The sequence below is a fragment of the Gymnoscopelus braueri genome (assembly GCF_963280865.1).
Source record: "Gymnoscopelus braueri genome assembly, chromosome: 10".
Taxonomy (NCBI): Eukaryota; Metazoa; Chordata; class Actinopteri; order Myctophiformes; family Myctophidae; genus Gymnoscopelus; species Gymnoscopelus braueri.
Window position 1 is genome coordinate 22617936 of NC_137611.1, and position 15560 is coordinate 22633495.

At 39.7% G+C, this 15560-nt stretch overlaps 1 protein-coding gene across 3 annotated transcripts; it reads right to left on the reverse strand.

Moving 5' to 3' along the window:
• Positions 1-295: 295 nt before the first annotated feature.
• LOC308094283 (major facilitator superfamily domain-containing protein 12-like) lies at positions 296-13642 on the reverse strand. Of its 3 annotated transcripts, XR_013933936.1 has the most exons (12): positions 12797-13642; positions 10915-11034; positions 9284-9494; positions 9064-9193; positions 8416-8655; positions 6167-6259; positions 5879-5971; positions 5543-5713; positions 3837-3931; positions 3474-3604; positions 1470-3296; positions 301-1311 (listed from the first exon to the last, which is right to left on the reverse strand). XR_013933936.1 is itself a non-coding variant. In XM_080440841.1 (11 exons), exons 1-11 carry the CDS (start codon positions 12942-12944, stop codon positions 3205-3207), a joined length of 1524 nt encoding a protein of 507 aa, XP_080296967.1. In that variant the 5' UTR covers positions 12945-13642; the 3' UTR covers positions 301-3204. The 3 variants fall into 3 exon arrangements, 1 of the variants encoding a protein (XP_080296967.1); XR_013933935.1 differs by having other exon boundaries at positions 296-3296; positions 3474-3597; XM_080440841.1 differs by having other exon boundaries at positions 301-3296.
• Positions 13643-15560: the final 1918 nt, after the last annotated feature.

A 15560-nucleotide genomic window follows, 5' to 3' on the forward strand; every position in this document is an offset into this window, starting at 1 on the left:
AACATTTATGATTCATGGTCACACCCTATTTCAGTAATATAATTAAATTGATTATATCTTATTGTATTTATTTCATTTTATTTGAATGCAGGGTCAGGTAAAATGAGTCCATATAGAAACACGTGTTGAATTAACTGGAAAAACTTGAAGAACAAGGCACTGGATTAAGTAAGCTTGGCTGTTAGCCTGGTCCCTACCAGGCTAACTTCACAGCTAAATTTCCATGGTAACTAAGGTAGGATTGCGTAAATTTTCTTTTGTGAAATACGAGTCATGGATAAACTTATCCAGGGTGCTCTGGCTAAAATAATCTCGCAAGATAATTCAGCTTTCATGATACCGATTCATCGCTAATCCTGGCTAAATTAAGCCAGTTAGGTGTTAAATCCAGGCTTAACCCCTAATTCTGCTTTCGTGAAATAGGCCCCAGGTCCAAGTAAATGATTATCAGTTCATGTGATTGCAACAGTTCAAGAGTCAATTCTCACAATTTGTTTCAGTTTCTCCTTTAAAAACATGTTTAATAATTGTCCCTTTAAGCAATCAATATCATACACACAACACATATGGACACCACAGCTAAACCAAAAGTATACAGATATACATATACTGTATAGCGCTCCGAGGGATTACGGCTGCAATTTAACAGAACAGAAAACGATTTTAACAGCAGCCTCTGTTGAAAAGTAAGTCAATCTTTTTCCACATATCCGTTGGATTATGAAGGATCCGACTCGTTGTGTGAAACATTTTCACTAAGTGAATAGAAAGTCCAAAGTCTACGTAAATCTTGCCTACGGTATATGAGACTATTTGCAGTTCACGATTTGTCCAGTGTTTAATCTCTTCTCCTGCCTTGCCTACCTGAGGTCAATCAGAGCCATAGGGAGAGTGGCCAGGTTGTGGTAGGAGGTCCTTCTGAAGGGTAGTCATAGACCACTGATTCAAGATCAAAGTCATAGTTGATAAGGCACTTAAAGCTAATTTATACTTTGTCAAACAACCCTTTCGACAAGAGTTAGTCTACATAAATTACATATTTTCAAATGAAAGATTGGCACTTAACACTTTTCCAGTTAGAATACTTTAAGTTGTGTTAATGTGATTTCCCAAAACTCTGGCTTCATAGTCAAGCCACATAATGCCTCTAATTCGTCCTATACAGTTCCCATAGCATATAGTACTATGATTCCCTTAAATCATTCACATGATATTTAAAGATGCAAAGCTCTCATTGATCCCTAGTAAAGTCCCTTTTTACCACCACCGATTAAATTCTAATTGGTTCAAATAAAAAAAGAATGATCAAAACTGAAATCGTCTAAGTATTTTGTTAAATAGCAACTTATTCTCTTAGTTCATTCATAAATGTTCAGGTATTGCGAGTAGAGTTGGGGTGATTCACATGACAAAAACTGACTGGACTAATCCCAGTGAGTACAGGTGTCTGAAAGATGTAATTTTTTTACGTCGATATCCTGTAATCCTCATATTGAGACTTTTCATTATGAAAGACAACTTCCCTTTACTGAGGATTTTTCAAGCATTCCTTGTGGCTTCAAGTATGGCAAGAGTTTACCTGAAATTCATTCGCTTATCCAGAATATTGTGAGCAAATCAACACACTCAATTCCATAGTCAACCAACAAGGAACGTGTTCTCAGGTTGCGTCTGCTGGAGTTGTCAGGCTACATCTACTGTAGACGGAATACGTACGTATTCCATTTGTTTGTACACTTGAGATGAATGAATATATCCTGATGCTTCTTGTGCATTGTCATGAAGCCGTAATCATCTTCTGTAGATTTCAGAGTCTGTTCTCAGCTGTTTGTTCATCTATCTAATAATCTACCCAGCAACATCCTGAGAGTTTACACTTTTCCCAGTTAAACACTGAGGATTTTACTGTGTACCTTACTCTCTGTTCACCATAAGCTTTGGCACATTACACACACACACACACACACCAGTTTGTGATTCACTTTCAGTGTGTGGATTGCAGATCTAAATTCGTTAGAAAAGCCACTTCCTTGTGCACCTGGCGCACTTCCTTGTTCCAGTTTTCATACTTGTAGCTCTCGTTTCCACATAAATAAATCACATCCATCTGAAATTGTGGCAGTCAAGTGTTACAAATGCCTAAATGCCATTCAGGCATTAAAGGTAGGGTAAGTGATTTTCTTTGGTTAAAATAAGTGTTAAATAGCTCTATATTATGATAGTACTCATTGCTATAGAGTGTTTGTGCAGTAACAGGAGTCTCCATGTCTCTCCACCTCTTTATTAAACAGAAAATACATTTTCAGTTCAGTTTCAGTTTAATTTCCAATTTTATCCAATCAGGATAGAGAACTCATCTATAGGATATAGATTAAACAAGTGAAATTGGAAGTGACACCAAGAAATGAGCAGACAAAATTGGAACTGGATCACTATAAAATTTAAGCTGATAAATGGGTACTTTCTCCTGATTGTCTGAGATTTTGTCACCTACCTGAAAATGTATTTTCTATTTATTAAACAGCTGGAGAGACATGGAGACTCCTGTTACTGAACAAACACTCTATAGCAATGATTACTATCAGAATATAGTGCTTTGACATTTTAACAAAAACTTTTTGTTTTAACCCAAAAAAATCACTTACCCTACCTTTAACATTTGTAACGGGAATGTCTATTCTAGTGTGTCCTGCTAGAACAGTGGTCTATACACTATGTAAACTTTCTTCGTCTACCAAGAGCAAGTCAAAATCACTACTTAAACTCTAGCAGTGAAAGCAAGCGGTACAATCAAAACCACATGACTTCAAGGGTGTTATGCCACAGAGGCACAGGAGTGGCTAAGCTTCAGCACCAAAGATGTTCCCTGAATTAACCCTACTTTTGTTTTGAGTGTGTTAGAATCAAGCTCAACAACTATGTCACTTAGTGTCAGTCCAACTTCCAGTTTTCCTGTCACTCTATGCTCATATCCATATCATATCCACAACATTATCAAAAGTGCAGCCATATTTAGTGTGCCAGCCAAACAAAAGATTCAGTATCCCTCACTGTCTACTCTCACTCTCAACTCCCCCCCCCCCCCCCCCCAACAATAAAAAGGAAACAAGAGGAATGCAGTGTTAAGTTCTGTTAGTGTAGAATGAAGTTTTCTGAGTGAAGGCTTGTGTTGTCAGTCTGTGATAGGGTGAGGGTGGGGAGGTTTTAGTTGATTCTGCCTCCTTCATCAGAGGAGCTCGACCCTGTCCCTGAATCTTCCTCACTCCCAGTACGTCCTGAAACCTTGGGCAGACCACCTGGACACAAACACACACAAACATAAAATAATAAGAAAGGTATGATGATATCAAAACACATGCACACAATCCAAAGAGCTGGAACACGTTAGGCGTGGTACTGAAGAACGAGGAAGTTTGAGATATTAATAACATGTACACACAGTCAAACACCAACATTGTGACTACTGAACTCACGTAGTCTGATTTTGATTGGCCAGATGAAGATGGTGCAGAGAGAAAATGCCGCGGCGATGGCCACGCCCCCTGTCACTCCTACCATGACATAATGATAGTACCACACACAGTCTGGACAGCACACCTGTGTACTAGACAGCAGAAGGTTATTGTAATCATTGTACCACTTGTCAAATCATACAGTATGTACTTAAACTGGTACAATTCCCTCTGTTTTGGTATTGTATTTTGTGCGTCTGTGTCTGTGTGTCTGTGTGTGTGTGTGTGTGTGTGTGTGTGTGTGTGTGTGTGCGTCTGTGTGTGTGTGTGTGTGTGTGTGTGTGTGTGTGTGTGTGTGTGTGTGTGTGTGTGTGTGATACTGACTGGCAGGGATGTAAGAGCTGGATGATCATCACAGCCGCTCCGTTAGCGACCTTATCTGTGAAACTCATCGCTCCGTAGACAAAGGCCCCACTTTGCTGGATGGCAAGACAGAAACCAAAGCAAAAAGAAACAGAGGGAGGGAGGGAGAAAGCAGGGAACGATGGATGGAGGGTTAACGTTGATATAAAGTAATGCACTCATGTTGGGACAACTAATTACTTACTCTAATAGGATTTAGATGCAAAGTAAAGATGATCCAAAAGGTGGACTTGTACCAGGCACCTTGTGTTTCTAGGATACAGCCTTATCTCCAGCACCACAGACTTGGAAAACTACTTCAGTCAGGAACGTCAAAGTAGATTTAACTATTTATTGCAACAAATGGAATACAGTTAAGCTTGGCGTTAAAGACTCCGCTCTTGGAGATATTCCCTGAATTTTGTCCAAGCAGCATGCTAAGCAAAATTAGGGAATGCTAAGCAAAACCCCCATAGGGATACAATATCAAACAATAAGCAATACACTGACATATTAGTTTGAATTAGCAGATATAAATGATAATCACAAGTATTTGAGCCTATGCCAGACTCTAATGAAAAGGTGGAGGCTGGGGTGGAGGAGGCAGCTAGCAGAAATGAATCAGTCAGCAAGACCAGGAGAGACCTAGTGAATACGAAGCCGTATTTAAAGGAACCTCTTTGCTAATGCGTGAGCTGTGATTTGAGTATGAATGTGTGACGTAATGACCAGCAGCGCTGTGAATGGGGAATAGAAAGCTGACAGACAGCTGATTACAGCTGAGCCGTGCAAGACTTCCGTGTCCTGCATGAACTAACGCTATGCTTCATTTACTTAGCCTGGTTAGGATTTAGATGTGAAAATGTTCAAAATAGTGAATTCAAACCAGGGACCTCTTGTGTCGCTGACATATCTCATATTTAGCCTGAGCCACTTTCAGACCAACCCTCCATCATGCCCCAGGACAGTACTGTACATTAAACAGGTAAGTAAGTAGTATTACAGACAAAGCTCAGAGATTGCATCATAGAATGTCAGCTTTTCAAGGCCTTGCATTGATATCAACAGAGATATCAAAGATCAAACAAAAACTTGAGCCCAACAACTTTCATTACATTTCATAGAATCAAGAGATTATTTACTGGTAATCACTGGACTTCTAACATACATTAGTATGCAGAACCAATGTTAGTTAATGTGCTTAACATGGTGCAATTGAATTCCTTCTAATGTGCAAGGGATATTAGAAGTCCTCTGATGCCTTGTAACAGTAACACTACTGTATAGAACCAATGGTACGTTTACCAAATGATCTCTTCATGTTCAGAGAGCATGATGTAGCTGTATAATGGACTTGAACATTTTTTTATGACATCAAATGATCATCTAGTTAACACAAGATGATATGGAGAAATAAATACAAACATGCATATACCATACAGAGGCTCTTTAAAAAGAATATGCTGCTACACCCTCCTACACATCTACATATTTACCATTATAGCTACAGAGCTACATTTATCCTTCAAGTTGTTGTTTGGCCCATATACCTGTGTGTGTGTGTGTGTGTACGTGTACGTGTACGTGTACGTGTACGTGTACGTGTACGTGTACATATATATATATATATATATATATATATATTCCCCTCCCCCCTCCCTTCCTACACAGAGACACACACAACATACCGTCTGATCAGCGATGAGGTCAGCTGTCATGGCCAGTGACATAACTAAGATGGTGGCTGAACCCGTCCCCAGTAAGACAGCGGCCCCATACACCTGCGGGCCCATCTGGTCCTCTACCAACACCCAGTAGGAGAAGGCTAGGATCAACACCAAACCCACGAAGTAGGTCCACTAACCAGACAAAACACCACAAACAACAGCATTAATAGCATTTTATTTTCTTATTTGGACATTCTGAGATTTAGTCATTTTGAACTCTTACACAGGAGCGTGCCCATATTTCCAAAATACTGTATTTCCTCTTATTTATTATTAATATTTATTATTAATACTCACACATTTTCCAATGAGCTTACTGAGAGGTTTCATGATGAAGGAGGAAACAAAGCCACTGAGGTACATCACTAATGGTATAGTTGCTATGAACTTCTGCTCATAGCAAGAAAGCGAGATGGAAACAGGGAGAGAGACATTTAGGGAAGTTAAAAGTGTCATGTTAAGTTTCACAATTTTTAGACAGAAGATACACATGTATAACATGTTGAACAGCATGTAAATCATGTACTGTATGTACTTATTCAATGGCACTATATCACTATCTCAAAATCTTTGTGTGTAGGTTACCTTGGGTAGTCCCAGTGTGTTGATGAGATACATTGCGATATAGGTCTGAGACAGGTTGACTATTAGTCTAGTAGACATGTAGAGACACGCCACCTACGGAGACAAGAGTTTCATGGATTTATCTGTCAAAACATTTTGTTTTATTGACTGAGAAACACTTAAAACGCTTTCAAAATGTGCCATAAAGATTATTAGTTATTGTGAAAGATTTATTAGAGTATTATTTTACTCTTAAGTCCACCACAAGTTCTTTAGTTTTGTTGATGTTCAATTCATGCTACACTAGTCAACTAGAGAGGAGACCGGGTTCCTATAAGAAATCATTCCGACCAGAGTCTCTCTCACTTTATATGCCTCTCTCTGGTGTGTGCTGTGACTGTCCAGAGGCAATTCATAATAACTACCAAACTGATGACTGAAGAATAAGCCACTTTGAGTATTTAGAAAAGCGCTATATAAATAAAATAAATTAAATTATATATAAATAATAATGATTATTATTATTACTAGTCCATACCCGGTGAAGTGCGCAGGCGAAAGTATTTGCAAACGTGGGGTTATCCCGCGTCCCGTCGCGCCAGCTGAAGAAACAGCTGACCTTTGGGGAAATCGAAAAACGGGCTTCGCTGTTCCCTGCACATGGTAAGGGTCAATGGCTGTGTGCAAATTCAGATCAATTGCTCCAGCCACTGAGGAGAACCGGGCAGAAGAGATTTTGGGCTCAACACCTCACCACCCTCACAGAGCTTTGTAGAATTATAGGAGGATTATTAAGAATTGTTTTGGGATTGCTTGCGATTATGAAAAGGCATGGGCATGGGCTATACTGTACATGGGCTGACTCTGGAGCTAATCTACTCTGCGGGTCCAATAAAGTAGTACAATGCTTCACTCACACCAAACAAAGCTGAACAATTAATCAGCTTTTATTTTCAATGTTATCTCTATGCAAATCAGCTTTTACATTTTTTAATGAGCTTTTAAAAGCTCAAATAGAAAAGCTTGCTTTTTTTCTCCCGAGACCTCATTCTTGAAGCTGCTTTTTTTTGCCTTTCAAACTGACAGCTTTTTAAAGCTGAATTCTAGCCAATCAGAGCACAGCATGATCTGAGTAGGCGGGGACTAGCTCATTCAGCCCAAAGCAGCAGACACGGAGATGGGGTTTCCGAAAGAAAAATCAATTTTTTAAAATAACGGCTGTATATGTAATATTAATGGTGATTTGGCAAGAACATGGCATATTTATGGTCTGAAATAAAAGGATATACAACCAACAAGTCGTGGAAGCGGTGAAAACAGGTTGTGTTCCGTGACGGCCTCTCACCCCAGCGCTCCCGAGGAGAAGCCTTGTTGCGGTCGTGTGTGTGCGTGTGCGTGTGTGTGTGTGTGTGCACGCAATGCACATTGTGTGACCACCCGCCCACCTCTCCCACCCCGAGGACAGCCGCGGTGGTCTGAACTATTCTCCCAGGGAGAACGGTGGGGCCTTGGGGGAGAGACAGTAGTGCTTGGCCGTGAGAGAGTCTCCCATGACGGACTCCCTGGACAGCAGGCAGCGGTACAGAGCGGACCATAGATATAGAAACCTAGATACCTCATTGGCCTCTGCAGTTCATTGGAGCGACTGGTATCTCAATACAAGGCTCTTCCGCAGGGCTGTTTGACTACTGACCAATCACATCGCGTTGACTACTGGCCAATCACAGTGCGTCTAACTGACTAGTTGCTGCGCGGCTGCCTCTTAAGAAAAGACCCGCCCCACCTGCCTCCGATTGGCCTACCGAACGCCCCCTGCTGAAGCGGAAGGAAGTGATAGGCTAGCCCTGCGGAACAAGGAAGCGCGCCCGAGATACGAACGCTTCAGAGCCGAAGGAGGCGTCTACCTTTATATGTCTATGGAGCGGATTTAGCAGCTTGATTATAAACGTTCTATAATTTTTTTATCCATAAATAGGTTATATACTAACTAAATATAGACTTAATTCTCATCTACAGCTGCTATTTTACATTTTTGACTTCAAAATGCGCATCTGTTCAAGCCCGTTTTGTCTCGGCTCAAACAAGCACACTAGCGGAGACTTGAGTGACAGGTACCTTGGACACGCCCAGTTTGATTAAAAAAAGCTAATCCAAATGGATTTTTGCTTTTTTTTGTGTTGAGCTTTATCTGGTCTGAACGCAGCTTTAGAGGCAAATTATAGATAGGTCTAAAATCGACAGAATTACCCTTTTGTGCTCCTCAACCCTACCTGGTAGAATGCAGGCTGTTTGAGCCAACATTTCCACTGAAGAAGAGGTGACTGCATTGGAGAAGGCTGGGAGCGAGGAAGGAGAGGCTTCCGCTCTCCCTCTCCCTCCTCCTCTACCTCTGTTCTCCTCCCATCCTCTCCTGAGTCTCCTCCTGCTGCTGTGAGAGCCTTTTCTTTTGTTCCCAGGTGGAAGAGGAGAGAAAAGAGAGATCCAATACCCAACACAATCAGCGCCAGGTTCTACAGAACAGAAAGTCTAGTTAGTTTCTATTTATACGCAAATAATTGAGAGTGAATATGCAATAGAGGTGGACTGATACTGTTGGTTTTAATGTGTGAACAATAAAATTGCATAGGGTTAGGGCTAGGGTAGCATAGCTGAACATTGCAACCTGTATGAACTTGTTTGTAACTGGAATGACAAACCATCAGAGAAACAGCTGTTAGTTATCTAGCTAGTCTACATTTTTGTATTCATTAATTATTCTTAGTATTATTACTGTTTCAATTTGGATAGTGGTGTAAACAGCTGATGGGATGTTGGCATGGGTGCCACACGTCTCCTAGCAACAACAGCATGTTAAAACTAAGGTCCACAATGACAACGATCTTGATATTTAACTAACAAAAGCTGGTTCCACCGCTCACCCTGAAGACAGGGATGTCTTGTGGTCCGAGAGCGTCGCTGAGGGAGGGGTCATCCTGTCCAGCCTGGACATGGAAGAGCAGGTAGGCTAAGGCATATACCGCAATGTTGGCCACCACTGTGAAGGCATATCTGCAGCACAGACACACACAGCAGACACGTTACAAATGCAATAACTAACAACAACATGTTACAAACTCTACACGACACGTTAGGTCATACCTGTAAGCAGTGAGCTCTACTTTAGCGTGTTCACAGGTGACCAGCTCTGGTATGAGCGACAGGTGTGAGATCTGAGTAGCAGCCCAGCCAAACTGGAATATGATGATGAATGGAACGAAGTAGATCATTCTGACACTCTGAGGGGTCAGAGAGTCACAGCCAAGACACTGGTTGAAAACGAAGGCAAAGGAAAGCACCACGCTCACCGTCCCTGGATAGGACACACAGACAAACAAACAAACAAACATGTGCGCGTGTAAACAAAAGACAAAAAAAATGTAGTACTTAATTTTGTACTGTCTACTCTGTACTATTTTAATTAATTCTGGTTGAAAAATAATTAAAATGTCAGCAGAAGCATTGAATGTACACACAGGAAAAGCTTCAGCTTCCAGCGTCTTTACACTCTCAATACAAAATAAAGCAATAATTGGCTAAAACGTATATCAGAATCAATGTATCTTCCAAAAATACTCTTTTCAGTCAAGACTGTAAGCGTGAACAACCTGTCCAGACTGATATTACTATACCAGACCAGTGATCAAATGTATTAACATAACATGCTGACTTCTTGTCCATGGCAGTGTACTGTACCGTATGTCCAGTAGAGGCAACTGGTATATGTGTAATGATAAATGTTTAACTATGGCATATCAATGTGTCATGTGTCACTTTGCATGACACAAGTCTTGTAAAAAATCTAATAAAAAAAATTACTTGGAAAAGAATGACCTGACCTGAACTGGATCAATAAATACCAGATAACCACTCACCAAATTACAGAACAATGGCAAACACTTTTACTAAAACTACTACATGCATAAATAATGGCATAATGTCATGGTCACTGTCATGGACTTCTAGGGCTGGTCTAGTCCTTCTATTTAAAACAAAAAAGCCTGTAGACCCCTGGATTAAATCTATCTTGTAATTTATAACATTCTCTCTCTACAGTCTAGCCTAGTCATGATAGACTCATTCACTGTGCCGGTTGCTTTGAAGATCTACAATGAGACACACAATGGTCGCTTGGGCAGGACAACCGTAACTTAAAAGGTAGGGTAAGTGATATTTTTTGGTTAAAACAAAAAGTATTTTAAATATAGAGTGTTTTTTCAGTAACAGATGTATCCCTGTCTCTCCAGCTCTTTAATAAACAGAAAATACATTTTTCGGTAGGTGTCAAAATCTCAGCCAATCAGGAGAAAGTACCCATTTTTAAGCTTAATTTGTATAGTGTTCCAGTTCCAATTTTGTCTGCTCATTTCTTGGTGTCATCACTTCCAATTTCACTTGTTTAATCTATATCCTGATTGAGTTCTCTGTCCTGGTTGAATAAAATTGGAAATGAAACTGAAACTGAAACGAAAATGCATTTTCTGTTTAATAAAGAGTTGGATAGACAAGGAGACTCCTAATGCTGAACAAACACTCTATAGCAATGAGTACAATCAGAATATAGAGCTATTTAACACATTTTAACCAAAGCAAATCACTTACCCTAACTTTAACCTGGAATAAATATATGTTTCAAAGACTCTGACCTCTAATGACATTCCTAGGGTGGGGTACTTTGTGCTGTTTTTCGATGTGATGGATTGTCAGTCAAGCCGTCAATCAATCAAACTTACCCACTAGGTGCCATGTCTTCCTCTTGCCGTAGTTTCCACAGCCTGGGGTTCTGTCTGACTCAACGCCAATGAGAGGAGTGCAGATGCCATCAGCTATTTGGCCAATTAGTAACAGCAAACCTGCACCACAGAGAGACATTTATAAATTAAAACAACTCGTGCACATCTTACATGTTTAATCATCCATAGGCAGCAGTGTTACATGAAAGTACAGCTATCATGCCTCATCATGAATAGTGAATGACTCCCTCTTGTATAGGTAGGTAGAAATTGTTCAATAAAGGATGGAGGGCTGCAGGTATGGCATGTTAGTGTAAGCCACACAGAATCATGGGGCTGTTACTATTTTAGAACAATGCATATTCAGTTTTGGGACAAACACACAAACACAATATGGGGCAATTGGTGAAAACAATGCAATGTTTCCTTAGGCCTAGGTGAAGGCCACATGAGAGAACATTATACATTTGCTGTAGGCTGGACAGGAACTGCTGCAGTAAGTGTCTACGCAGAAGTACAGGAAGTACATTCCCAGGTCACGAAAAAGATTTCATGATTGGTCGAAGACACTTTCAGCTGTAGTTCTGTAGGCCTTTTCTCTTCTTGTGATGTGGTAAGGCTGAGAATGACTGAGGTTAGGTTACATGTTCTGTATTTCCATTTGCCTTTTGTATCTATGCTGCCTTGGGGAACGAATTCAATTGTGTGTTAAATCCTGATGTAAAGGTGATTTAATGTATGGAAATGACAGCACCAGCAAATTGTCAAGAAACAAGCGCAGTGGGCTTGAGTGTCCGCCCTGAGACTGGGAGATCGGGGTTCGATCCCCAGCCGAGTCATAACAAAGATTGGTACCCAATGCCTCTCTGCTTGGCACTCAGCATCAAGGGTTGGATTGGGGTAAGTCCCTGTGACATACTAGCGTCATGTCCAGGGGGTGTACTTGTACATCAAGCTGTCTCACGCAACAGAAACAGGAGATAGGCTTGTGCTATGGGCCACATGGCTTGGCAAGGCTAAAGTAACTTTCATGTATCTATAATATGGATGATAAATAAAGGTCTGTCTGTCTGTCCATCTACTCTCAGGCTAATATTTTGATCCCAAAATATCTCAAAAACTACTGTCTGTCTACTCTGGAAGTCTGGATTGCCATGGAATTTGATGTGCCTCTTCAAGCTCCCCGAGAATTAATGAACCCTTACGGATTTAGTAAACCAATGGCCTTTACTCTAGTGCCACCATTATTCCAAAACGTACAATTTGCACGAAATCTGAAAATGTAATGGACAGGTTGCCTTAATGGTTGAGAAGCAACATTCATTCTTCCAGGAGGATGAGCAGAGCCCTACTTATTTTGGTGACCCCATGGCCTATCCTCTCCTAGCACCTTTCCCCATCCTTATGTTATCATAGATGTGTTGTCAGGTTGAGTGAACAACACTAGGGGCTGCTAGTGGGGCTTTTAGGGGCTTTTAGACTCTTAAGTCTGATTTTCTAATTATCTGATTATTACAGTATTGAAAGTAAAAATAATTCCTATTAAAATTGAAATCAGCCAGACCTCACTTGCTCTGAAGCTCCACTACAATAAAAAAAAAAAAAAACTTTTCAGCCGTGTTTCGGTCAGTTGATTTTCAAAATAAAATCCAAAAGTGAAAAAGGAAAAAAGGCTTGTAAAATACAAATATTGAAAAAACAAGCCTTTTTTCCTTTTTCACTTTTGGATTTTATTTTGAAAATCAACTGACCGAAAGGTACACGGATTTGCTTGTTACCTGCCGGTCTGCAAAGCTCGATTCCAGCTCGATGCGCGAATCGCTACATTAGTCAGAAGTGTGGCTCGACATATTAGATATTATAATTTACAATGTAAACTTACCCGCATATTCATTCGTTAATCCCAGGACTTGGTGATAGAACACCAGCAGGTATGTGAACCACATAGAGGCACACAGGTCGTTCAGAACGTGTCCCACAGCATAGCAGAGCCGTCTGCTGAAGCTCAGGGTCCTCTCTGGATCAGACATAGTGTGGTCTGGGTCTCTGGGACAACACTTGACGACTTGACAGATCCTGGTCCAAATGTCATATGTTAATGACAACACACAGAGTTCACTTACAAGTTTCTGTTCCTTAATTCACATGTTCCTGTATTTTGTCGCTTTTAAAATCCACTTTGTTTTTAATCGTACGATGACTTATAACTCCGCCGTCACGTAAAAAGAAGTGCCATCATGTCCCTGCGATGCGACAAAGATCATTAAATGTGTTGAGTCAGTGAGATCCCTCCTTGAAGTCAGGTGATGATAGAGGAGGAAAAGTCGGAGCCAGCAGGAGCATTTGGAGCAATAAAAACCGAAACTGAACTGGTGGAAAGTAGAAGCACAGTAGCGTGTAATGTGCTTTACACATTGTTACTTATATCAGTCTTTACATCACCTACAAATCCAACGTAAATGTAACGAAGTGAGGAACATGTTCATCTGCATGCTGTCCATTCTGTCCGTAGCGACCCGGCGTATTCATGAAATAAACAAGAGACAAACATTCCATTAAACCACAAATGAAAGCAGAGGAATACTTGCTATTTTTTTCCACACTTTTCCCAGCATCGAGTCATTGACCAATGTCATGTAATGCCCGTCAATGATTAAGAGTGATGCAGTGCTATGAGAAGTCGTCAAAAAGACCCATCATTAATAGATGTCTGTGGCATATATTTTGTTGTTAAATAACAGCGGAAACCTCTAGGAATCTCCATCCCATAGCCTGGCTGTAGTCAAGCCATTATTGGCTAGTCGTCGTCAGGCAGCCGGTGACGCATTACCATTCCGTAACAGAATAGCAGACTACAATTTCATTTATTTACTTAATTTAGGCTATTATTATTATTATTATTAAATGGATATTGTCTTTTTAGATGATCAATTATTAAAGGTAGGGTAAGTGATATTTTTTGGTAAAACATTTGTTTTGTTAAAAGGTTAAACTCTGATAGTAATCATTGCTACAGAGCGTTTGTTCGGTCACAGGGGTCTCTCCAGCTCTTTAGTAACATTTTTAGGTAGGTGACAACATTTAAACCAATCAGGAGAGAGCACTGAAAATGCATTTTCTGTTTGATAGAGCTGGAGACATGATGTGAGACTCCTTTTACTGAACAAAAACTCTATAGCAATGAGTACTACACTTATTTTAACTAAAGTAAATCACTTACCCTACCTTTAATGTAGAAAACCTTAACTTTGAATTGTAGGCTACTTACTATGAACTACTAGCATTAAAAGTACTTAAAGGTAGGGTAAGTGTTAAATAGCTCTATATTCTGATAGTACTCATTGCCATGGAGTGTTTGTTCAGTAAAAGGAACCTTGTCTCTCCAGCTCTTTATAAAACAGAAAATGCATATTCCCAATTTTATCCAAATCAGGATAGATAACTCAATCAGGATATAGATTAAACAAGTGAAATGATGGAAGTGGAAGTGATGACACTAAGAAATGAGCAGGCAAAATTGGAACTGGAACACTATAAAAATTAAGCTTAAAAATTGGTACTTTCTCCTGATTGGCTAAGATTTTGACACCTACCGAAAAATGTATTTTCTCTTTATTGAAGAGCTGGAGAGACGGGGAGACTCCTTTTACTGAACACACTCGCAATAATACTATCAGAATATAGTGCTTTAACCTTTTAACAAAATACTTTTTGTTTTAACCAAAAAATATCACTTACCCTACCTTTAAAGGTAGGGTAAGTGATTTGCGTTGGTTAAAATAATTGTTAAATAGCTCTATATTCTGATAGTACTCATTGCTATAGAGTGTTTGTTCAGTATTAGGAGTCTCCTTGTCTCTCCATCTCTTTATTAAACAGAAAATGCATTTTCGTTTCAGTTTCAGTTTCATTTCCAATTTTATCCAACCAGGACAGAGAACTCAATCAGGATACAGATTAAACAAGTGAAATTGGAAGTGATGACACTAAGAAATGAGCATGCAAAATTGGAACTGAAAACTATACAAATTAAGCTTAAAAATGGGTACTTTCTCCTGATTGGCTGAGATTTTGACACCTACCGAAAAATGTATTTTCTGTTTATTAAAGAGCTGGAGAGACGGGGAGACTCCTGTTACTGAACAAACACTCTATAGCAATGATTACTATCAGAATATAGTATTTTAACCTTTAAAAAAAATACTTTTTGTTTTAACCAAAAAATATCACTTACTCTACCTTTAATAAAACATGTATTAATAATAAAAAATCCTAGCAATTTTGCAAGTTAAGCGACGTAGATGAAAACCTACATAATATCGGGCACCAATCCTCCGGCCTATGGGATGTTAAAGATCAAAGATGACGTAAGGAGACAAACCAATAAAAAGAACCAATAACAGCGGCTTACTGGGTGCCTTCTCTCACGTGACTCCGGAATGATCCACATCTGCAAGAAAACTATGCAATTGACCTTCGCCAGATGTATAAAAAGATTCAATTATCTGATAAATGATCCAATCTAAATTAAATCAGTTAAATCATATATTTTATCTTTTCAATGTCGTTTCAAATACAGTTTGTGCGGACTAGCGAATGTTAGGTAAGGCCTAGTGAGAATTGATCAACAAATTAAAGATAAGTGA

Coding starts and splice junctions, on each gene's coding strand:
- LOC308094283 (XM_080440841.1), bottom strand. CDS start 12,944: ATGTCTGATCCAGAGAGGACCCTGAGCTTCAGCAGACGGCTCTGCTAT. Junction 9,495..10,914: donor GAAGACATGGCACCTAGTGG/GTAAGTTTGATT, acceptor TGTCCTATCCAG/GGACGGTGAGCGTGGTGCTT. Junction 9,194..9,283: donor GTAGAGCTCACTGCTTACAG/GTATGACCTAAC, acceptor TCTGTGCTGCAG/ATATGCCTTCACAGTGGTGG.